The 24,080-nt window shown below is 36.5% G+C and overlaps 4 protein-coding genes, 1 long non-coding RNA gene and 2 pseudogenes across 7 annotated transcripts; 4 read left to right on the plus strand and 3 right to left on the minus strand.

Annotated features, from left to right (window-relative positions):
• Positions 1-6,152: 6,152 nt before the first annotated feature.
• Positions 6,153-6,253, minus strand: LOC112088273 (annotated as a pseudogene).
• Positions 6,254-6,824: 571 nt separating this feature from the next.
• Positions 6,825-8,290, plus strand: LOC112088210. Its single transcript, XM_024158494.1, has 2 exons — positions 6,825-7,177; positions 7,240-8,290. Exons 1-2 carry the CDS (start codon positions 6,825-6,827, stop codon positions 8,288-8,290), a joined length of 1,404 nt encoding a protein of 467 aa, XP_024014262.1.
• A 3,413-nt stretch (positions 8,291-11,703) lies between these two features.
• Positions 11,704-14,740, plus strand: LOC18021809 (probable amino-acid acetyltransferase NAGS1, chloroplastic). 2 transcript variants are annotated; one of them, XM_024158578.1, is made up of 9 exons: positions 11,704-12,134; positions 12,370-12,457; positions 12,750-12,958; positions 13,039-13,190; positions 13,286-13,718; positions 13,802-13,899; positions 13,969-14,080; positions 14,165-14,324; positions 14,405-14,740. In XM_024158578.1, the coding sequence occupies exons 1-9, from the start codon at positions 11,781-11,783 to the stop codon at positions 14,635-14,637; spliced, it is 1,839 nt and encodes a 612-aa protein (XP_024014346.1). In that variant the 5' UTR covers positions 11,704-11,780; the 3' UTR covers positions 14,638-14,740. The 2 variants fall into 2 exon arrangements, with proteins under 2 accessions (XP_024014346.1, XP_006404759.1); XM_006404696.2 differs by having other exon boundaries at positions 14,171-14,324.
• Positions 14,741-14,933: 193 nt separating this feature from the next.
• Positions 14,934-15,091, plus strand: LOC112088286 (annotated as a pseudogene).
• LOC112088152 lies at positions 14,954-16,872 on the plus strand. The gene is made up of 3 exons (XR_002900368.1): positions 14,954-15,960; positions 16,049-16,101; positions 16,466-16,872. It is a non-coding gene; the product is annotated as an uncharacterized LOC112088152 (long non-coding RNA).
• LOC18021810 lies at positions 16,315-17,448 on the minus strand. 2 transcript variants are annotated; one of them, XM_024158403.1, is made up of 3 exons: positions 17,197-17,448; positions 16,883-16,981; positions 16,315-16,553 (listed from the first exon to the last, which is right to left on the minus strand). In XM_024158403.1, exons 1-3 carry the CDS (start codon positions 17,296-17,298, stop codon positions 16,431-16,433), a joined length of 324 nt encoding a protein of 107 aa, XP_024014171.1. In that variant the 5' UTR covers positions 17,299-17,448; the 3' UTR covers positions 16,315-16,430. The 2 variants fall into 2 exon arrangements, with proteins under 2 accessions (XP_024014171.1, XP_006404761.1); XM_006404698.2 differs by having other exon boundaries at positions 16,883-16,984; positions 17,197-17,445.
• Positions 17,449-18,437: 989 nt separating this feature from the next.
• LOC18021811 (DNA (cytosine-5)-methyltransferase 1) lies at positions 18,438-23,966 on the minus strand. The gene is given in 12 exon segments (XM_024158495.1): positions 18,438-18,602; positions 18,704-18,922; positions 19,019-19,146; positions 19,149-19,179; positions 19,279-19,557; positions 19,686-19,883; positions 19,967-20,114; positions 20,199-20,310; positions 20,385-20,580; positions 20,737-20,901; positions 21,025-22,522; positions 22,609-23,966. Coding segments are annotated over 12 exon segments (4,470 nt in total). The 3' UTR covers positions 18,438-18,464.
• Positions 23,967-24,080: the final 114 nt, after the last annotated feature.

Here is a 24,080-nt window from a genome sequence, read left to right on the forward strand (position 1 = left end):
ATACGAGAGAATGAAGAGTATACAAGAAAATAAATAATTCCTCAAAGGAGTGTTTCACGTTATTCCTCATTAAAAGGTGAGAGACCCGCAAGAGATACGAGAGAATGAAAAAGTATACGAGAGAATAAAAAATTCTTCAAATGAATGTTTCATATTATTCCTCTAATAAAAGACTAAGACGTTCAACTGGAACTAAGAAGAGAAACAAAACACTATCTATATGGCTGTCATACTAAGAAGAGAAATTGCTCGTTTTATGAATATAAAGACAACCATCTTTCATCCATTATGTATACCAAACTTTATACAGAGCCATACGTGATGGTGCACATATTAAGGAACCAATTTAAATCCACACCCAAACAAGAAAACTATACAAAAATCATAGAGATAATGATAAATATTATTAGAGTATTGGTGTGACGACTTAGGAGATTTTTTAAAAAGACATATATAGTAAATTGGTGTAACTTGGGAGATTTGAAGAAAAAAAGAATTCAATTAAGAACAAAAACATAATTAAAATACTGTTTTCAAAGGTAGCTAACAAATGAAAACAATGATTTCAACACATTAAAAATCTTTGATTAGCTAATAGTTTTAAACTTTCAAAAGATTATTAACTTAAATCACCATATTTCTTTTGATGTATTATTATCTTTCAAAACAAATAACTTTTTCTTTCACATCATTTTTTAAAATTAAATGACCATATTTCTTCTGATGTATTATCAGCATCTTAATTTATTTCCAAAAATATAATAAACCATTTATATTAAGAAAATTTTTACAAAAATAATCCACGCGTAACACAAAACAATCCCTAGTATATATAAAAGAGATTCGAGTTTTTTCTTGTAGTGAGGTGGTGACAATCTAATCTCAATCTTATCATCGAAGACCTGAATATTGAAACCGAGATCCCAATAACTTTCACTGAAACTTTGCAGTACTATTGATTTCTACATCGTTGAATGTGTAAGGGAGAAAAAAAAGAATATTGAGAGAATAGAGAGATGAAAGAGAATATGTATGGTTAAAGCTAAAATTAGTATTAATGCATGATATACAGAGAATATTGGTTCTAGCTTATTTTTTAGTTAGTTTATTAATTATAAATTTTTTGATGGATATTGAATACAATTTCTCATTTTATTAATCATTGAGAGGAAGCTAGATTATGAATACATGCTCGAGATTTCACTTCTTATATATCTTGTACATTGGAACCTTAAATGAAATTGAACATCAATGTTCAAATTGTAATTGTAATTCTCTTTATTTTAACTTCATCACATATACACCTATCTTGTTTCCCACTTATGTTTTTTCTTTCTAATGCAATTTCAACATTGTACCAAAAACAAAAAGTGATAACTTGAAAAATTTAAGAAAAAAAATATAAATTCTCTCAATGAAAAACACAAAGAGATACCTGAAATTGAATATCTGTAACTTGTATAGTTTTCTATGATTATCCAGTGGCAAAGATAAAGAAATATATTCGAGTTTCATCTAATCATCTTGCTTTCAAACATATACTCATTATCACAATAAATAACCATCCAAATTGACTGTCACATTACTTTACTATCTTATTACAACTTATCTTAAAAAATTTCAGTGTCTTAATTTTGTTTTTTTTTTCTAAGAAAATTTGTTTTCTTGATTATCACAAGAGTCTAAATGCGAGGGAAGAAAAAATAACCCTCACTGAGTTATTTTCTATCGTCGACAAAAAAAAAAATCATTTTCTATCATTTTTTATCTTCTATAAATAAAAATGGTAAATTTCATCACATTTTGTTTTCACGCAAGATGAAATAGTTTTTTTATACGGTTAGTTGATTCTAGGTAGATTGTAAGAACATATTTATTGGGATATCTCAATGGCAGGACCGGATCTGAGATTTTGGGGGCTTGAAACAAAAAAAGAAATGAGGACTACTTATTTGATTTTCTAAAAAGAATATTTCAAATAAAAAATATTTCTATGGGCTGGACTGGACTAAAAATTTGGAGGCTAAGACAAATGTTTTAATGGGTTTGGCCCAGATCCGGCCCTACTCAATGGATATCTCAGATTAAAATATAATAAAAAATAAAGGAAAAAAAAACATTTAGAAAAGAAAATATTGAAGATGATCTTCATTTATTCAAATGAGAAGTTTTGAAAACATGAGAATCTCTTGAGAACTCCTTGAGAATCTCTCTTAAAATACATTTCATTTTCTTATTGAACCATACACTTATGTGATTAATCAAATATTTAAAATTTAAAATACCAATTAAATAGTTTATATGTTATTCTTTTTATTTATTATTTTTATATATTAAATAATTTTTAATTACTATTAGTTAAAGTTAATGTAATATAATTTAATAATGTTTTATTAATACAATAATATTAGATTTCAGGCAAAAAAATCTGAGATTTGAAAAATTAAAATCTGATATTAATAACTATAATTTTTATTTTTCCCCTGATATATATATTAAAGTCTGAGATTTGATAATGTGAAATCAGATTTTTGAGACATTACTAATCTAAGATATTATAAATTTTTACAAAATTAATAAATATTATCTAGATGAGATATTTTAATGAATATTTCACCAATAGAGGTAAAAAAATTTGTGATGAGATTCTCAAAAAAAGAAATTTCTTAAAATACTAATATTATATTTATGAGATATTTTTAGAGTATCTCACCAATAGAGATGTTCTAAAGAAAATCTTATATAGATGAAGATCTACATGCCATGGTACAATTAACATATACCTAACCAGCCAAAAAATGGTTCTAGCAATCATTCATTATTCACCATCAATTAAAAGAACATCAAATGAATTTTGTCGATTTTAAATCACCTAATATTTTTATATCGTAGTTATGCAAATTTAGAAAAATATGAATTTTTTTTTTGTATTTTGTGTCAACAGAGGAATATTAACTGAAACTAAATTAAATTAAAATAGGATATTTTGGGGGGTGGGGGAGGGGGGTGGGGAATATATGCTCCATAAAATTCTATTTTTATCCATTTCTAATTAATTTATAGGTATTTTTCTGGACGAAATTTTCTTCTCTTTTTTAAGTAAAAAAAATTCTTTATATACAACGATTAGATGACAGTGTGCATGTGAAGCATTCCATCAAAAAGAAATAAATTAAAAGTGAAAATGGTTAAAGGCGTTAGTGTCACTGGTCTCATCACCTATTTGGTGATTTTCTTAAGTTTGACAGGTATGATTCATTATGATATATTAATCTCGTCAAAGTTTGATTCATTATTGGCGTTTGATTTTCTGAATAGTCTTAGACTGAGTAGTGTGTGTTTTTTTTTCAAATAAATTCATGACCTTAAATATGTGTTTACGAAATTCATTAGCTAATCTAATCTGTAAATGGCAAACGCAAAAGAAAATAAAGCTTCTCCTAGCGTTTAGAATTTGCATATACACTTTAAAAAAATTATTTTAGACCAAAAAGAGTTATGGTTTCAAAAACTAAAAGAACTTAATTATATATATTCTTAATTGTAAACGCAAACATCAATTAAAACCTAATATGATTTGTTAATTTTATATAAATTCAAATATGTGTTTCTATAAAAATGAATATTTTTTACCTATCGATCAATAATGCAATAGGAATATCAAGAGGAAAGACTCCAAGTCGTTATGCAGTGTAGCAGGAGTAGCATACGTGGCGCCTGGAGGTTATTTCAAGGGAATATGCGAAGAAGATTGCAAGCGTGGTGGTGTTTATACAAGAGGCAGATGTGAAGTTAACGAGCAGAAACAACCAGTTTGCTTATGTTTTGCTTGCAAAAATAAGGCGTAGATCTAAGAATATCTTAAAATCTACCTTCAATTTATAACTTAAAAAAAAAAAACTTTTTCGTATTAACAAAAAAAAAAGTTATTCATTATTATCACCATCGATAATAAAAAAGGTAACATGATTTATTGTTTACTTGATCCACCATTGTTTGCAAAACTTACTTTGCGATAGTTCTTAATTAATCCAAATTAACACTCAGCATTGTCATTAACAAGTGATTGTTGTTCCAGACTCCGAGCCAACTGAGATCTGATTGGGTCCTTTAAAGGCACCTATGTGTTCTTACTTTACAGTTTATAGTATTTGGTTTATGAGAACTTGTTCACACACACCCACACGATCTAATTTATCTTCTCTAGTAAAATTTCTTACTCCTATTATTGACTGCGACATTGTCTTATTGATTGCACATTTGCAACTATGTAGCTGAGATTTCTTGACTTGAGTGTTCTATCTTATTAAGCTAGGAAGCTAGTTCATGAATATTGATATATCATGGTTTTTATGGTTTTTAACCAAGGTATAGGTCTTATTTATAGAATATTTTTAGTGTTTTTCGAGGTTTTTGGAGTCTTTACAGGTCATAGGTACGTTTAGAGATTAACTAGAGATTTTGGAGCACTTTCGAGCTAAATCAGGATCAAATTCGTGAAAGATGAATTATGTGCTTTAGTGTCGCTCGACACCATGAAGAGTGACGCTCGACACCGATCGCAGAAATAAGGAAAACGTGATTTTGTCTCCTATTTGAAGGAGTTGGGCCCAAAAGTCTCCAATAATTACAAGGAAGCCCAACACGTGATTTTTAGTATTTATTAGGGTTTTTAACCACCAATATGGATACCTTAGATTTTCTTTGAGAGAGCTTTTGGGGAGACAAGTCTGAAACTCTGTTCCGGAGAGAGAATATTTCGAACCCCTGTTTATTTATCTATTTACTGTTTTCTGCAATCTATTCAAACATGTTCATTGCTTCAATCTCCATGTCTGAGTAGTTTGCTTGTTAGGTTTAGAGTTCTCATAAAGGATTTCATTGGAAGTTGGATTGATTGATTAGTTAGGGTTCATTATCTATTTAGTTCTTCACTATAGGTTGTTCTTAAAGCTAAGTCTGGACTGGCCACCTAGAACTTAGATCATTAGGTTAATTGATTGACACGAAAGTGTAATTGAATAACTGGAAAGAACCTAGGGTGAGCAAAGTAGCTATTCGCAAAAGAATTTGGTTTAGATACTTTGTGAACATATCGAACTTGAGCATTAAAGCTGGTTTAAATCTTTAGGGTTTGCAAAGGAATTTGGAATTCTAGGATTTCAACTTAGATAATTCTCACAACGGAAGTTGGTTAATTATAATTATGTGATTCGAATTCAAGAACCGCGCTTAAACCTGAACCTTGATTAATCGATTGTTCTACATTCATTGATTTCCTGAGAAACGCCCTAGACCTAATATCCATCCATCTGAATCTTACAAACGTTTATAATGCTTCGTTTTATTGCATCATGTTTGCTTCTCATTAATCTGCTTAGCATAATTCAATTTCTAATAGGTTTATTGAGCGAATCTCTCGTCTCTGTGGTTCGACCCCTACATACTACAATTGCACATCTCTGCTCTTGCAGAGTATCTCTAGGGATTAAACTTTGAGCAGATCAAGTTTTGGCGCCGTTGCCGAGGACTTGATTTTCGCCATTAGACTTTAGTTCTTGAGTTTCGACTAAGTTTTTTTTTAGTGTCGCGCGACACCAGTCGTTTTTGTTTAATTTTATTTTTACTTTGTTATTTACATTGCTCTTTCTCTTTTTCTCAGAAACTAGCAGAGACGGAGAACGCATTGGCATTGGTTCGTGATGATGCTGAACTCTGGAGAGACCAAGTTGGTCATGTGTGTAATGAGAGAGGCCAGCGACTTGATGGAGAGGGTAACATCATCACTGGGTGACTACAACAGACCTGAGCAATTCTATGCAAATAGGTCTGCGATTCGCGCTCCTGCATTTCAGAGGAATGACTTTGAGCTCAAACCTGTGTACTACACTCTTGTGGGTCAGCATCCTTTTCATGGTCTTTCTCATGAGCACCCGATGGATCATATAGAGAGGTTTGAGGACTTGGTCACCAGCATTAAATACAATGGAGTGTCCAATGATTACCTTTTCTGCAAGCTGTTTCCTTATTCTCTTGCTGGAGAAGCAGCTAACTGGCTGAAGCAGTTGGAGCCAGGATCATTGACTACTTGGGAGGAGACCAGAAACGCCTTTCTGCATAATTTCTATGATGATGCCAGGTCTGAAGAGTTGAGACTCAAAATCTCAACGTTTTCTAAGGGACCAACTGAGGCGTTCAAAGCTGCTTGGGTGAGATTCAAACCGTACCAGCGAGATTGCCCTCATCATGGTTTCAGCGATGTGCAGATGTTGGGTATTTTCTTCAGGGGTGTTGATTGAAGGTATCGGATGGCTCTTGATGCTGCAAGCAATAAGAACTTCAACACCAGATACCCTGAAAACGCTGTTGTGCTTATTGAGAACTTGGCATCTAGCAATAGTACCAAGAATGCAGACTATCAGCGAATGAAGCAGGCTGGGAACATGGATGGATCGCAGATTGCTGAGGTGAAGGCTAAGCTAGAGTCTAAGCATAGCCTTCTTGTGGGTAAGAAGTATGTCAGATTCTCTATAGATGTTGAGAGTTTTGAACTTGAGGAAGAGGATGTTAACTTCATCAATGGAGCTGGATTTCAAGGTCAGAGATTTGGTACTCAGCAAGGAAACATGAATTACAATGGAAATAATCAGAGGAGTAACTTCACAGGTAATCATAACTCTTCTGGTTACAACTCCAGACCTGATCAGTACCAGACATCCTACTCCAACAACAGTTTTTCAAGGAATTATGGTTCTCCTCCTCCTCAAACTCCAGATAATGAAGTGAAGTCTATGCTAGAACAGATTCTGTAAGGTCAGCAGAAGATGACAGTGGACTTTAATGGGAAGATTGATGCTCTGTATCTGGATCTGAATGGAATAATTGAAGTTCTGAACACTCATGTCAAGAAGCTTGATACTCAGGTTGCTCAGACTGCAGACTCTGTAGAAAGGCAAGAAGGATTCCTTCCTGGAAAGACTGATACCAATCCTAGGCATTACTGCAGTGTCATTTCATTAAGGAGTGGTAAAAAGTTGACTCCTGTGCTTCAAAATGGTGTTTCTGATGATGAAATCGTGGAGTTTGACGAATCTGAAGAAAATTTAAAAACTCAGAGCCAGTGTCGAGCGACACCATCTCTAGTGTCGCGCGACACCACTCGCAGAGCGAAGCTGAAGTTGTTCAGAATCCAAAACCAACAGAAGAAAGAGTCTAAAAACCTAATATTCCTTACCTAAGGAGTCCTAAGAAATCTAAACAGGAGTTAGATGCTGCTAGATGCAAGGCTTTGATGGAGAAGCTTGTGATTGAGATTCTTTTAGTTGATGCTGTGAAGATTAATCCTGTTCTTAGGCGTTATGTGAAGAGGATGGTGACTAATAATCTGAGTCATGAGCAAGGAGTGATGATGATTTCTGAACATGTCAGTGCTGTGATTCAGAATAAGGTTCCAGAGAAGCTCTCGGACCCAGGAAGCTTTGTTTTGGACTGCTCTATTTTCTCGGAGAGGTTCAAGAGATCGCTGTGTGATCTTGGTTCAAGTGTTAACCTAATGCCACACTCTATAGTTGTTAACCTTGGGATGACTGATTTCAAGTCAACTAAGATCTCTTTGATCCTAGCAGATCGATCTAAAAGAATCCCAATAGGTGTCTTGGAAGATGTTCCGACTAAAGTTGGTGATTGCATAATTCCTACAGATTTCGTGGTTCTGGAATATGGAGAGAAACCCAAAGATCCTCTTATCCTGGGAAGATCGTTTTTAGCTACAACTGGAGCAGTAATTGATGTCAAGCATGGTAACCTTGATCTCCACTTGGGAGATACCATCATGACTTTTAAGATGGAGAAGCTGAAGAATTCAACCATAGATGGTCAGACATTCCAAGTCAGTGCAATACTTGAAGTGCTAGTTGGAGAACTGAACGTGTTTCATGCTGAGAAAGTGAAAGATCAACCTGAGTTGACGAAAACATTTACAGAACCAGTGACTGCTGTTGATCAGGAAGCTCAAAACATCTCACTCAATTCATCTCCACCAAAGCAAAGGTACGCACCTCTTGAGCCTAATCCTAATTCTTGTGATATCATCAAAGCTGATTTGAAAGATGCAGACTCTGTCTCACGACGCAAGTTACGAGATTATCGTAGAGCACTTGGTTTTTCCATTGATGATATTGCAGGGAATAGGTTAAAGCCGTCCAAACACAGATCTCACCCTAGTGTTATTCCTGCATTCCTTGGACGACCTTATGCGCACAACGCTTACACACCACCATGGATGAGATGACTTTCACAGAGGTATTCTTTGCCACTGTCTGATCCACCAGATGCATAGTCTATCCATAGTCAAGCTAATGATTTTAAACAAGCGCTTGGTAGAAGGCAATCCACTGGTAAGTCTGTCATAAATCTTTTTGTTTCCTTTTATTTTTGTTTTTGGTTTTCGTGTTTTAGGTGAAGCAGAGGCTGGTGTCGAGCGACACCATCATCAGTATCGCCTGTCACTTGCTTCTGAAAAAAATATTAGGAAATCAGGAAATCGGAGTCAAACCAGAAATTCGGAATGGTCTGCTGCAATTCGGTACGAGGAGAATAAGTATCACACGACACCATCATCAATGTCGGTCAACACCATTGAAGCAGCCAGGTAAGATCTCCGTTTTTACTGTGTTTCTCTGTTTCCTTTCTTTTGTTTGACCAACTTCGGACTAGATAACACTGGGGACAGTGTTGTTTAAGTCTGGGGGAGGTAGTCGCTGACATTGTGTTTGTTTTTCTTAAGAGTCAGTTGTGTCAAATTAATTTTGAGTCAAAACCTGTTGGAGATTATGATGCTTTTCCTGGAATTATTTTGCTGACCTTTCATCTAAGTGATCACTCCTGCAGATTCAGTCTAGATCCGACTAACGAAAAATTCAAAGGCTGACCAGTTGACTAGAGGCGTCCATGTTTCCAACAGAGTCCACTAACCTGAGCTAATTTCTGAACTCTTTCTTTTACCTCATTGATGTGACTGATGTTCATAGAGCTTGATTCCTCGTTCATACTTGACAAATAAAAGCCTGTGTGAAATCTTATGTTGGTGCTTCTCTCCCTTGTGACGAGCTAAAAAAAAGTGAAGAAAAAGAAAGAAAAAAGCGAAAAGATTGAGATGATTTTCGCTTAGGAGTGAAGGGCTAGGAAAATTTCCAAGGATCCCATTATTTCACTTCTAAGTAGGAATGATCACACAAAGGAAGGAAGCGAGGGGTAGGAAAGTTTCCTATGACCCCATTATTCGCTGAAAACCTTTGATACAAGATAAGGAGTCAAATCGGGGACTCGATGGCAAACACCATCAGTACTCGCAGTTTTAACCTTATCGTGTATATGTCATAAAAAAGATGATGAGTGTGCAAAAAAAAATAAGTGTGGGGAGAGAAAAATACCAAAGTATGTATGGCTGATTTGTTTGAGTATAGTACGAGAAAGAATCTAGAAGGTTTTTGGCATCTGAATCATCAGTGAGACCCAGCGATGAGGGTTTATGGACAATGTTGTGGAATTTTGGACTTAATCTGGAAAGCTGTGAATGTCTGCGGAGAAGTACATGGTGGTTGGATTTGGAATGATGAAGCAGTATTTGAGTTGCAGGGTGATCGGTCAAAAGCGATGTTCTGGTGATGGGTTGAGTCTCCGTGTTTTCAAACCTCTTTCTCTTATTTGGTATTCTGTTTGCTTGAGGGCAAGCAAATGCTAAGTCTGGGGGAGTTGATATATCATGGTTTTATGATTTTTAACCATGATATAGGTCTTATTTATAGAGTCTTTTTAGTGTTTTTCGAGTCTTTTGGAGTCTTTACAAGTCATAGGTACGTTTGGAGCTTAACTGGAGATTTTGGAGCACTTTGGAGCTAAATCAGGATAAAGTTCGTGAAGGATGAAATATGTGCTTTAGTGTCGCTCGACACCATGGAGAGTGACGCTCGACACCGATCGCAAAAATAAAGAAAACGCGATTTTGTCTCCTATTTGAAGAAGGAGTTGGGCCCAAAAGTCTCCAATAATTACAAGGAAACCCAACACGTGATTTTTAGTATTTATTAGGGTTTTTAGCCACCAATATTGATACCTTAGATTTTCTTTGAGAGAGCTTTTGGGGAGACAAGTCTGAAACTCTGTTCCGGAGAGAGAGGATTTCGAACTCCTGATTATTTATCTATTTACTGTTTTCTGCCATCTATTAAAACATGTTCGTTGCTTCAATCTCCATATCTGAGTAGTTTGCTTGTTAGGTTTAGGGTTCTCATATAGGATTTCATTGGATGTTGGATTGATTGATTAGTTAGGGTTCATTATCTATTTAGTTCTTTGTCATAGGTTGTTCTTAAAGCTAAGTCTGGACTGACCACCTAGAACTTAGATCATTAGGTTAATTGATTGACACGGAAGTGTAATTTAATAACTAGAAAGAACCTAGGGTGAGCAAAGTAGCTATTCACAAAGGAAATTGGTTTAGATACTTTGTGAACATATCGAACTTGAGCATTAAAGCTGGTTTAAATCTTTAGGGTTTGCAAAGGAATTTGGAATTCTAGGATTTCAACTTTAATAATTCTCACAACGAAAATTGGTTAATTATAATTATGTGATTCGAGTTCAAGAACCGTGCTTAAACCTGAACCCTGATTAATCGATTGTTCTGCATTCATTGATTTCCTGAGAAACGCCCTATACCTAATCTCCATCCATCTGAATTTTACAAATGTTTTTACTGCATCGTTTTATTACATCTTGTTTGCTTCTCATTAATCTGTTTAACGTAATTCAATTTCTAATAGGTTTATTGAGCGAATCTTTCGTCTCTGTGGTTCGACCCTTACATACTATAACTGCACATTTATGCTCTGCATGCAGTAGCTCTATGGATTGAACTTTGAACATATCAAATATGTTCTCAAAAATTCAATTCTTATATTCTTGTTACACTGAAACCTTAAGTAAAACTGGAATCAATGTTCAAGTTCTAATTGCAATTCTCTTCTTTATTTTTTTTTTAATTCTTCATTACATATACGTCCATCTTGTTTTTCATTTATGGCTTCTTTTACTCCTACTTTTTTTTTAATGCAATTTCAACACTATACCAAAAAACAAAAAAAAAGTGAAAACTTTAAACAGTTTAGAAAAGTAATACAATTTCTCCCTACGGCATGAAATGATGTGCAAATGCTCTTAGATTTAGAATATTTTGGGTAATATTTTTTAGATTCTCACTTGAAATGTTTTCATATGATTATGGATCCTCTTTAGATGGTCTCTAGAGTAATATTAATAAGACAATACGTTACAAGGTTCGGACATCCATAGTAAGATGCTAAAACTCCACCTTTATGTATTACCAAAAGACTTAGTAGTTTCTCGAATCCAATTATAAATTCAAAATCTACATATGGATTATGACTTTTTTTTATAGTAACAGTATTATTCATTTCGTCATCAATCGTCTATCGATGATAAAAAACTTAAAAAGAATTTATTGTTTACTAGATTCACCACTGTTTACAGTCACTTTCAAAATTTACTTTGGGATAGTTCTGACTCCAAACTTCCGAAACGAACCGGTTTAATCATTTTCGATCTGGTCAACAACCGACCGAACCAGACCGAAATTAAATACACGCGTGGACTTTGATTCCCTGGAACACCTTTCTTCCTCCTTCCACCGATCATCCGTCATTGCTTCCCCTTTTTGTTCTATTTTCTGTTAATTTCATCGGAATTTTTTGAATTTTGAGATGATGGACCGAGGAGCTTTGGTGTTTTCTTCTTCTACCTGTTACGTTCCTCTCCGATGTCCTCAAACAAGAAAGGGTTTTTCTTTCCGGGATATATTCGAGCCGAGCAAGAAGCTAAGCAGTAATCTCCAATTGAGAAATTCTTCGGTTTCTGCGTCTTCTCCGGCGAATACGGTTGCGAAATGCAACGTGTTCGACTACGCGGAAACTGCTGAGAATCTGGTCGGCGATAAGCAGTTTGTGCGGTGGTTCCGTGAAGCGTGGCCTTATTTGTGGGCTCATCGTGGCTGCACCTTCGTCGTTGTTATCCTCGGCGAGATCTTATCGGGTCCTTACTGTGATGCCGTTTTAAAGGCACCTCTTTTACCTCTTCTTACTCGTCAGTGTTTTGTTTCTGAGCAATATTATTGCATGCAAGGTGTTTGATTGTTTGTCTTGCTTTAATTTGAATATCTAATTTGTCTTCTCTAAGTGAAATGCGTGACCTTTAAACCTCAAATATTTCACATTGTTTTGAGAAGAAGCTTGTTTATGATGTTTGCTTTGCTTATAAACCAAAGTGAAATCAGTTTTTGACATATGTGTGCAGGACATTGCATTTCTTCATCATCTGGGCATTAGGTTCGTCCTAGTTCCTGGGACTCAAGTGCAAATCGACCAGCTTCTAGCTGAGAGAGGTCAGAAAACTAACCTTAGCCTCTACTCTTATGATTGGCTTCTCGAGATATTTGCCTGTTTAGAACCTCTCAGTCACTATAGTTATCTTGCTTGTAAAATACTCAAACAAGTTTCTTAGATCTTCTGGTCTAGGCTACATTTTTTTTTTGTAGATATCTATATATGATGTTAGTGATTTCTTCAGTTAGTGATGGCGAATTTTGTGACTTTATTGTTAAATAGTTGAATGTGATAATTTCTTGAATCGTCTTCTAGCATGTTCAGATGGAGCCTAAGGTGTATCAGTTGCAGGACGCGAGCCTACATATGTGGGTCGTTACAGAGTCACAGACGCAGCATCTCTGCAAGCTGCCAAGGAAGCAGCAGGAGCGATATCGGTAATGATTGAAGCCAAACTATCTCCCGGACCTTCCATTTGCAATATACGCCGACATGGTGATAGTAGTCGTTTGCACGAAACTGGTGTTAGGGTTGACACTGGTAACTTCTTTGCAGCAAAGGTGAGTGTTCCACTATCTTGATTTGTTAACTATGAATTGTCAATTTTTGTCATGTTCGTTCTGATAAATTATCATGGCAGAGAAGAGGTGTTGTTGATGGTGTTGATTTTGGATCAACTGGTGAAGTGAAGAAGATAGATGTTGATCGGATCCGTGAGAGGCTCAACAGTGGTTCTGTAGTTTTACTGAGGAACTTGGGCCATTCCAGCTCCGGAGAAGTCTTAAATTGCAAGTATGCTCTGTTTCTTAGTAATAAATTACTTGTTTAAGACCTTAAAGACATGACTTTGCTTACTCTGATATTGGGACATTACTTCTACTCTGCAGTACCTATGAGGTCGCTACAGCCTGTGCTTTAGCTATAGGAGCAGATAAGCTTATTTGCATAATGGACGGGCCAATTCTTGATGAGAATGGACATCTTGTTCGCTTCTTGACTCTCCAGGAAGCAGATACGTTAGTCAGGAAACGTGCACAGCAAAGCGAGATAGCTGCCAATTACGTAAAGGCTGTTGGGGATGGAGGCATAAGCAGTTTTCCTGAACCTCTTGGTTACAATGGGATGGTAATGACTTCAAACAATCACAATGGCAGAGGAATTTGGGAAAAACACACTCCTGTTTTTCAAAATGGCGTTGGATTTGACAACGGAAACGGGTTATGGTCTGGGGAGCAAGGTTTTGCAATAGGCGGTGAGGAGAGACTTAGCCGTTTGTACGGATATCTTTCTGAACTAGCTGCAGCTGCGTTCGTCTGCAGAGTGAGTCCTTGACCTGACCCTTGTGCTCTGTTCATTTACTTTTTAAGGATTCCAAATTTTCTGATTCCTTGATGTGTTGAAAGGGTGGTGTCAAAAGAGTTCACTTGTTGGATGGTACTATAAGTGGAGTGCTATTGTTGGAGCTTTTTAAAAGAGATGGGATGGGGACTATGGTGGCAAGGTATACACAACAGTTTTCAATTTGGAACCGTTCAAAGTTATGATTTTTCTTACACCATTCATGTCACAGTGATGTATACGAAGGAACCCGAGAGGCGAAAAAGGAAGATCTTGGTGGAATCAGACAGATAATCAAACCTCTGGAAGAATCTGGGACTTTGGTTCGTAGAACTGATGAGGAGGTTAGCCTTAGGTTTCACTTTCTCTATGTTTTTTTTTGTGTGTGTGTGTAAGCATCAAAGTGCTAACCGGTTTTTGGTGTTCAGTTACAGGGAGCTTTGGATTCGTTTGTGGTTGTGGAAAGGGAAGGACAGATAATCGCTTGTGCAGCTTTGCTTCCTTTCTTTGAAGACAAGTGTGGAGAAGTTGCAGCTATCGCAGTCGCATCAGATTGCCGTGGACAAGGCCAAGGAGATAAACTGCTCGGTATAATCCACATAACTGGTTTCAAATCCAACAGTTAAAGAGAAATACTGGTTTTTGTTGACTGTGAACGTTATTTGCAGATTACATTGAGAAGAAAGCGTCAGCTCTCAGACTCGAGATGCTATTTCTGTTGACAACGAGAACCGCAGACTGGTTTGTGAGACGCGGGTTTCAAGAGTGTTATATCGAGATGATACCTGAAGCTAGGCGAGAAAGAATCAATCTTTCGAGGAGATCAAAGTATTACATGAAGAAGTTATTGCCAGACAGGAGTGGGATTTCAGTTGTTCGACCATTTCAGGGCGGTTCTTGAGAGCTTCTTGATGAGGAAATGATCCGAACACACAGAGCAAATGTAATTAACCTCTTAATCACTATCCGTGTGCGATTAAATTGTTTAATTAAGTCTTTATCTAGACGACTGACCAAACGTCGATATTCCAAGTGTCGATATTCCTTTCTTTATACCCATATAAATTGTTTTCATAGGCGTTTGTCTTAGGTGAAATGTGTCAAACGATTATTTATTTCGTCCCACATCGATAACTAAAGAGACTTTAGTTATAGGCTTTTGGGTATAAAAACGAAACTGAGGCTCGCCTACAAATCATACCTTTCTCGGCCTTTTGGCTAAGATCAAGTGTAATATCTGTTCTTATCAGTTTAATATCTGATATGTGGGAGTAAGCCCACTAAGATAGCTTGCTATCTGAGTTTTCGCGAGTCGCCCATGCGTTGCACTATTGCATGGGTCTGGCTCAGCCCACCAACTTCAAAGTTTTGAATCTTTATACTATGTTACTCAAATGAATATATATAAAGATCTTTAATTAAAAATGAAGAGCACTACTATTGTTCAAAAATTAGGTTTGATGAAAAATAGTTTAATTGGGTTGACTCTGAAATTGGGCCTTAGATAGAAAAATCTTTATAAGAGAAGGAAAGAAATGAGTAATGTCCAACATCGACTCTAATATTACTATAGAGTGAAGAAAATTATGAAGAATAGAAGACAACTAGACATTTTTCTTTTTAGTTTAACCAAAAAAAAATTGATCACAGTAGACCCATAAGACATAAAGAAGGAATGAAAGTGATATCATCACAATTCAGCCCCATAATTCATTCTTAAAAAGGAGTAATTTCTTTCTAAACTAGTGTGTCGTTTTTGACCAAAAGTGGTGAGTTCGTCATTAATAGCTGGTGGTGCCATGTTTGTTTATAAAATAACCTATTTGATCGTACGGAGGATTGAGTAACATAGTTTTTTTTATGTTATGCAATAGGGAAATGTTGGTTACCAAAAATAGATTGAAATTACTCGTGAAAGTTCAAACGATATAGTCCAAAGTAGAAATTAAAGATGAAGAAGACACACCCCTCGTGTTTACATTTCTTTCTCGATTTAAGAAACGTTGTTTCTTCTCTTGGAATTCGAATTCTGCAACAACATATCATATACAATTAAGTGGAATATCTTGATTGTTTGATGGAATATCTCAAATCTTGTGGACCAGAACGTACCAGTTAACTATACTCCATGTTCAAAAACTCGGCCGTCTAGCCATGAATCAGTTGGCTCTTTCACGCAGCTTATACTCCTCAAGGCTAAATACAGCGACATACCAACGCTCATGTAAAGAGATATAATGATCAATTACGTTAATTTGGTATATTTTGCCATGATTGTGAATAATAGATAACCATATTGCTCTGTTTCATAGGTTTCTCGTAATTGCAAACGCGGTTGCGGGTGGTTATTTGGTTCTCTCTACCTGTGAGTATCTTTCATATCATCAGTAGTAAAGCTAAAACCTCAAGAACCATCTTCCTCGTCATCGACATTCATGATCTTAAATGATATATTTAGCTGAAAGTAATATGTATTAATACCTTGAACAAATACAAATTTATATGTCGATTATAGCATTCAGTGGGCCTAACCCGTTTGGTCAGTCGTCTAGATATATGTCTGATTAAAATTGCTTAATTAAGGCAAACGTCTTGATAGTTTAGCTTTTACATTTGAAGCTTTCTTTAAATTGTCGATTACCAATTCAACAACACACTATTTGGAATATTGATAAACAAGTTGAATACTTATGATTAAGGATTGGCTTTAAGTGCATGCGGTTTTGCAGGAGACGGCTGAGTGTATATGTAATCAAGGTGGGCATCCGACGTCGTTTTCATCAAACATTCCTCTGTTTCACACTTCTTCTCCATCTCCTTCAAAGAATTAAAATAACTCATGTTAAATTTTGTTTGATTTTCATCAAACGATTTACTTTGATTTCAAGAACATTGAACTTACTTTCTTTTATGAGAAAAATGAATTACCGAGTTATAAAAATGAATCTACTGGGTTGTTAGAGAAAAAAGCTAGAAAAATACACTTGATAAATACAATTTTTATTTTCGCTATTATAAATTTTTCAAATGCATTAGATTTGTGAAAAGTAGTAATTTTTTTTTCCAATATTTTGATTATTTTTGCAAACAAATATCGAAATGTTTAGAAATTATATATAGCTTCTAAAGAAATATTATAAAGTTACTTTAAGTGCATGCGGTTTTGGGGGAGACTGTTGAGTGTAGATGTAATCCAAGTGAGCATCCGACGTCGATTTCATCAAACACTCTTGCGTTTCACACTTCTCCTTCATACAATTAAAATAAATTTTATTAACCAACCATATGATAAAACAGAAATTAACTTTTAACATATATAAACGGCCTCATATCAATAAATAATCAAACAATTTGGTTTTGCTATATGATAGATAATGATAGATATGATGCTTCCTCCGTTTCAATTTGGTTTTGCGATTGAAAAAAAAAATTGGTCAAACTAAGAGAATGAAATATTCACCGTAGATTTGCTCTGGAGAGTTGAGTCTGGACGAGCCAGCGAAGTAATAACCATGAAGCTAAGTAAAAGTGCTGCGACGATTAGAATGTTTGTCTTTGACATAGTTTCTTCTTCTTCTTAATCTTTTCTCTCTCTCTCTCTCTTGTATGGTTTATTTGGTTTGTGTCTTTGTGTCTTTGTGTTATATATTGAGTGATGCAGGAATGGATACGAGTCAACTTTATAATGCAAAATTTAGGTAAGAACGTATTTGGAATATGATATGTTTTCCTTTTTAGTTGGCTTGGAATATACATTTCTAAACCCTTGTTGCAAAAAAAGTCTTTAAATTTTCTGAATATTTATTGGTTACATTTATGGTAAAACTTTTCAATTTTCTTAATGCATTTAAATTAAATTTTCAAACATTTGTATTTTTGTTACTCCATAACTCATAAGTCATAAGTCAATTATTCCACGTCTTTCCCGTTCAGTAACGGTTAGTTAAAAATGAATACTTTTGAAAAAAATATTGATTTTTATTACAAACACTGATCCTTTGATTTTACATTTACTATTTGAAAAAAATGGGGACACAAATATTTTAATAAATAAAACTATGCTTTCTAGAAGTGTTTTTTTTTTTAAAAAGGGCTTCGTTCTAGAAGACTAGAAGTATTTTCCATCAAAAATTTGATACCAAGAGGTCCAAGACGATAGAGAAAGAATAAAAGAAATTAAAGGCAATCTTAAATCACTCATGAGGGTGAGATTTCCACCATTATGCAAATGTTAGGATGAGGAGGAATGCACTCATTATGGATTAGATCATATTAGATATTGGAAAGTATTTGATTTCGGCAACTCTTTTTCTCGTCAAGCTGGTAGAGGATTTACATTACGTGTTGTTATCTAAAAATATTACCAATAAATTAATGGCGCTGAACCTAAAGAGAGAAGTGATATCTTGCATACTTCTCATATGCTAGGATTTCATTTCTGATTTATATTAAAATAAAAAGCATATAAAAGCTTCAGCTCTTTGGAGCTTTTAAAAGTTAGAAAAGGAGCAACCTTTGAAAAGGACACAAACGAAGATGAGTTATCTTACTAGTTACTAATTTACTTAAAGAATAAAATGTTCCATCATCAAACCCAAAATTCGAATCACAAAAAAGGAAATTTACAAATCTCTCCAAAAAAAACCGATGACTGTTGAGTTTCAAGAGGAGGATTATAATGAAACATTCTCGTTTTAGGGCGTGATGCAAAATTAGTTGTTTTTAAGGTTAAAGAGACTTCTTGAGATGCAATGCTTCTTTGAGCTTAAGACCGAGAGCAAAGGCCAATGGTGGAGGCACTGCATTCCCAATCTGCCTATGCTTATGTATTATGTTCCCTTCGAACACATAACTATCCGGAAACCCCTGCAAAAATATCATATACAACCAACCAAATTTCATTCCTCTGTCTTCTTTACTATCCATAAAAGCTTAACTAGGAGCAGGAGAGTTTTTCTTTAACTAACCTGAGATCGAGCGCATTCACGGACAGTGAGAATCCGGTCTTGGTCAGGATGGAAGCACATTCCAACCTTACCCATGGGCTGAGGATCAGTGATGGAAGTTGGAAAGTTGCCTTGCCAGTCTAATCTCCCAAAGAGTCCTTTCCACTGGTTGTGACGGTCGGCTGTGTTTGGCAGACACCACGGAATCAAATTTTCCAGTTTCCCATTTGATAGCATCACCTGTAATAAGTTGATGATAGAAGCACTAGAGTAAAAGAAGTTGATGATCTATACAAGTTTTTTGATTCTCCTAGTCGGATGTATAAGAAGACTGACCTTTTCTTTTGGGAGGTCATGCCAATCAGCACCTGGCCTCTTTGGGATTTTCTTACATCGAATGAGGTTTAGTTCGCTCATCCCTTTGCAGATATGATTAGTGAGAACATTCATATCTCCTCTTATCTTCTTTGGAACCACGAGACTGGACCAGCTTGATACTGCAAGATACAAGATTACAAGAATCCAAAAATAAAAAACAGGTTAATGTTGTATGATGTGTAAATGTATAATAGTTTCTCCTGATGTGTTATCATTACCTCTTTGTTCGTCTTGGATTCTCCGTTTTCTACTGGTGGAAGATCGCCTATCGTGTCTCTCACAGTGATTGGGCGGAAAGGTGCACCATTTTGAGTGCTGCGAATAGCAGCATAGTGTACACCTTTGGCTAGCGAGATTTTCAGCTCTGGAACATTGAAGACATGCATTGGCTCAGGCCATTCGGGGAGAACTTCGTCTGGTGCAGCTGCCCATATAAAAGCTCTTTTGCGAGATTGGGAAACTCCATATGCACCTGCCTCCAAGATTCCAAATCTCACCTAGGAAACATCATATCATTACACAAATGTTGAATTATATTTTCACATAAAGAGCAACTTCTACTAAAGAGCAACCAAATGTGGAACAGAGAGAGAATGAGAGGAGAGTAATACCTCTATGAGTTTACCTGGTAACCCATTTCGAGAAGAGAAGCCAGAGTAAGTTGAAATGTCTGCCCTTTATTGAACGACACAAAGTTCCTCACGTTCTCCAAGAGAAAATACCTTGGCCGGAAATAATCAGCAAAGGACAAGAATGCTAATATCATTTCACACTGAACTTTACTCCAAGAGCTTTGGTTGAAACGGTTCATACCAGAAAACCCCTGCCAAATTACACAGGTTAAGATCTCTTCACTTATTAACGAAAATTGTAAAGACAAGTATAGTAACATTCTTATATATATACCTGGCACGGAGGGCCTCCGTTGATGAAATCCACTTTACCAGGCATTGGCAGAGTACGCTTCTGATTCTCATCAAGTTTAGCTGCGAGTTCATTTGCTTCTTTAGTAGAGATACACTCATCTTGGTCTCCGCATCTCTCCATTATAGCCCTGCAAATAATCTCAAAACCTGATCTACAACACACGAAATGGCCACATTTGGAAGACTAAGTGTTTATCTTGTTGGCTGTTTACCTAAGAATCACATTGCAGTTGTCAACAAAAACTGTTGATTCGGTATGGTTTTGTTTAAAAGCCTCCCCAGCTGGCTCTTCATACTCTATTGCCCACTTTGTTGTTGATACACCTTTGTACATAAAGCATGCAAATGAATACAAAGCGTTTTTGATAGATAAAGTGTCAACTGGAGATAATACATACCTGCTTTTTCCATTCCCTCAGAGAGTCCACCACAGCCAGCAAAAATATCAAGCGTAGCCAGAGGCATCTCTTCCGGTACCAAATCAGGCTTGGCAATCCCAGAACCAGTTTCAGCCTCTACTCCCTTCCCCTTATTCTTTCTTAGAAGTGTGTCGTCCTTAATGGTAGAGAACTTCGGCTTGATATTGACAGGCAACTGTTACAAGACGGTTAAAGAGAAACACTTCAACTTTGTCTCGGAAACAGCAACAACCATAACAAACAATTACATACAAAATCATATGAATCTTTTTTCTAAAATCTGTGAACAAAATTAACTGTCGGCAAACAAAAGGAGTGAAGAAATATATACCTGCTTGACAGAACCGTTGGACGAGTCATAGAAACGTTCACAGAAGAAGATATTCTCTGAGATTGGATATTCATAGCGTACGGGCATATCATTTTTCTTCCTTACTTCACATCTTCCCTTTAGAGCCTCTGGATGGAGAACATCTGTGTCCTGGCTGTAATACAACTGAAATAAATTGCAAAAGAACAGAGAAAAAAAATATTGTAAGATAAACTTATGGAGAAACAACCAAGTAACCTCCCTTACTTAAAACATCACTAGATATATAACGTAAGAAACAGTTGTTACCTCTTGTATGTCTGAAGCATAGGCCTTCTCTGCCGAAATATCCTCAGGCCTATAAAACCTTCTCACTTTAACCTTAAAGGAACCTTTTCTAGATTCCTTTGGGATAATGATTTCCAGCATTTGGCAAACAACATAAGCTCTTAAACCAATATTCCGCCCAGACTTATATTTTTTAATACCATCGTTCAAGCCATCTGTAGTTATGCATTCAGGGTTGACATAAACATAATCATCAACGGAATACTCAATTCCATTGGCGAAAAAGCCTGTCTTTGAAACGTTAAGTTTGAGTTTCGACCTTCCCTCTTCATCCTCTCTTATCCTACATGAATTGCAAGATCCAGAGCCGAGACCAATATCACGTAGAGGAAGACTAAAGAACCCGCCTCTATCAGGTGAATACAAGCTTTTGCCGTAGTATTCTGTTGGCAAATCTTTCGCTTTTCTTTCTTCTGCTCTTACCCTGTCAAGTTTATCTGCAGTGGCGTTCTCTTTCCTATACTGATGACCCCATGGCCTTGATCGAATCTCAAAACTGGCTGTTCCTTTTATGTCCTTAAGCTGTACATTCATGCATTCATTGGTCAAGAAAAGTTCCCTCTCGTTAGCAGCATTCCCTAGAACAGTCTCGGATCCTCTTTGTAGGAGTCTTCCATGTAGCATCTTGCAGTGATCTGAAGTTTCAAACATGTACTCCACATAGTAGATGGCCGGAATTTCATCTTGATCAACCACTTCCAACACAACAGCACCACCTACAGCCACCATTTCTTCTCCAACTAAGGCTTGAAGATAGAGTGGCTCACCAGCAGAAGTTCTTCCTAAACTCTCGCCATCCCACCTTATTTCCATTTTTCCAGAACTCCCTCCAATTTTCTTTGGAGGAGTATTAGACTTTTGAACCTCAACAGTTTCTGGTACCGTTTCCTCTGCGTCTGCGTCGTCTTCTTCATTTTCGCCCTCCTCTTCAACCTCTTCCTCCCCATTTTCTGCATCAACTGCCTGCGACGAATCCTCTGGATAGTAATTGGAGTAAAACTCTCCCCAAATTCTGTTGATCAGGCGAGTTGTTGTTGCTCTCATAGCTTTCCTCTTGGATACAGGTGCCATACCTGCCCTTGGATTCAAATTCACTTTCTGCAAAATTCTCTTATTCTTGATAATCCATTTCGTGGGGTGCCTTTCCTCCCTTTTCTTTGCAAGATAGGTAATAAATGAACACTTGCTGATAGCCTTGTTAGGATAATCTGCAAACATCCCCAAGATCATTTGCCCATGGACGACCACATATCTCTCGACAACCTTATAATCAGAAGAAATGTAAGCTTTATCGTCCTCATGGAACTCAGAAACTCTTCTCATGACATCTGCAAATGGAAGCCTCGCCATTCTAATTTGTTCCTTCAGCAGAGCAATAATGCTTATTGTAACCATTGCTGTTTTCAGAACAGGCCCATACAAAGAGACGTATTGCTTTGACGGTTCCCCAAGACGATACCTGCATATACCTTATACGTCAGCAACATAAGAACAACAAAACGAAGCAGAAACATGGCGGTGCAAATACTAGAATAGACAGCTTACCATGCCACATCTGTTCGTATTGAAACCGAGGCCGTTGACGCCCCATATTCAATCATCCACTCCTTTATTTGGCTGAGGAATATAGGCATCCCATCATTGACCTGTGACTTTGTAGAGGCGTCAGAATTTTTTAGAGCATTCCATTCTTTATTATCCTCTGTCACCAAACCAGATCCAAAAACAGTCACATCAATATCATCACAATTCTTCATCGGAAGAAGCTCCAGGGATATGAACCTCGAATCAGAGTTGTAAAGAGCCCAATTATTAAGCATCATGCGAGGTAAGTCCTCCTCATCGTCAATCTCATAGCCATCAAAGAGTAAAAGCTCATCTATTTCTTCTCGGTAATTCTTGTAATAAGATGGGAAAGGATAATCACTGGCAATCTCATCTTCAGTGGTTTTTATGTAATGCACACTCGTTGAAGCAGTCACCGAGCTGCTGTTTCTCCTTGCCCGTTTAATAGACTTCCTATACTCTTCATCTTGTAAAAGCTTTGCATATTTTCTATCCTCTTCAACACCATCAACCTGTGTATGATCAGAAGTCTCTCCACCACTAATCCTCAGACCACCATTAGAAGGTCTTCTTTCCACATGAACAGCATCTCTAAGAGCAAGAAGCACAGGGATCTCACCAAAGTTCTCATCAAAACCAACAAGCTGGTTATAAATGAATTCTCCCTCCTTTATAACGAAATTCTGAATCGCTGCTACATCGCTAGCAAAGATCTTGCTTCCGCTCATAGACCTTGCAACAGCTGCAGCCAGCTCGTAAGGACTCATGTCACCTGCAGACTTGGACAATCTCTTATAAACCTTAACCGAGGCACGCACCTTCTCGAAGAAATGGTCATAGATTCTCCTGTAACTAGACGCAGGTTTAACACACTCATAATCTGCATAATCGGTCGAGACCCAAATCACAGGGGAACCATCTTCATATCCAGATACACTCCAACGCTCAACGCGTTCCAAAGATCGAAACTTTACGCCATTTTTAGAATATTCATCTGAAGGTAAGACCACACCGTCAATGAATATGTCTCTAATCTCCAACATCTCCACAGAATGTCGAATTTGATCTTCGTCATGTAAAATGAAATCAGTTATTCTCCTGATTTGACGAGGCTCGTGGATATCACCCGGTGAAGCTGTCAAGTGTAGAGCATCAAACTCGTTGTCCACCTCCAAAATCTGGTCTTTCTTTGTTACAAAAGTAGCAGATTTCTCAGAGATTCTCACAGATTTCTCCTTGAAGTCTTTGCATGCTGCTGCCCGCTTCGGCCTCGTCCTCGTGACGACATCGACATCTTCTGGCTCTTTGCTCTCTGAAAAAAGTCTCTTCTTGGCCATTTTCAAAACCTACGAGATAATACATACATAGTCAAAAGAGGAATCGAAAAATGGAGACTTTCCCGATGGATCAAAACCCTAAAAATGGGTTTTTCAAAATTAAAATTTTCGAGT

This window comes from Eutrema salsugineum, unplaced genomic scaffold (assembly GCF_000478725.1).
Source record: "Eutrema salsugineum unplaced genomic scaffold, Eutsalg1_0 scaffold_15, whole genome shotgun sequence".
In the NCBI taxonomy this organism is placed as follows: Eukaryota; Viridiplantae; Streptophyta; class Magnoliopsida; order Brassicales; family Brassicaceae; genus Eutrema; species Eutrema salsugineum.

Coding starts and splice junctions, on each gene's coding strand:
- LOC112088210 (XM_024158494.1), top strand. CDS start 6,825: ATGACAGTGGACTTTAATGGGAAGATTGATGCTCTGTATCTGGATCTG. Junction 7,178..7,239: donor ACTCGCAGAGCGAAGCTGAA/GTTGTTCAGAAT, acceptor TCCTTACCTAAG/GAGTCCTAAGAAATCTAAAC.
- LOC18021809 (XM_024158578.1), top strand. CDS start 11,781: ATGATGGACCGAGGAGCTTTGGTGTTTTCTTCTTCTACCTGTTACGTT. Junction 12,959..13,038: donor GTAACTTCTTTGCAGCAAAG/GTGAGTGTTCCA, acceptor TTATCATGGCAG/AGAAGAGGTGTTGTTGATGG. Junction 14,325..14,404: donor CCAAGGAGATAAACTGCTCG/GTATAATCCACA, acceptor CGTTATTTGCAG/ATTACATTGAGAAGAAAGCG.
- LOC18021810 (XM_006404698.2), bottom strand. CDS start 17,298: ATGTCAAAGACAAACATTCTAATCGTCGCAGCACTTTTACTTAGCTTC. Junction 16,985..17,196: donor CTCTCCAGAGCAAATCTACG/GTGAATATTTCA, acceptor AATTGTATGAAG/GAGAAGTGTGAAACGCAAGA. Junction 16,554..16,882: donor CAAAACCGCATGCACTTAAA/GTAACTTTATAA, acceptor AATTCTTTGAAG/GAGATGGAGAAGAAGTGTGA.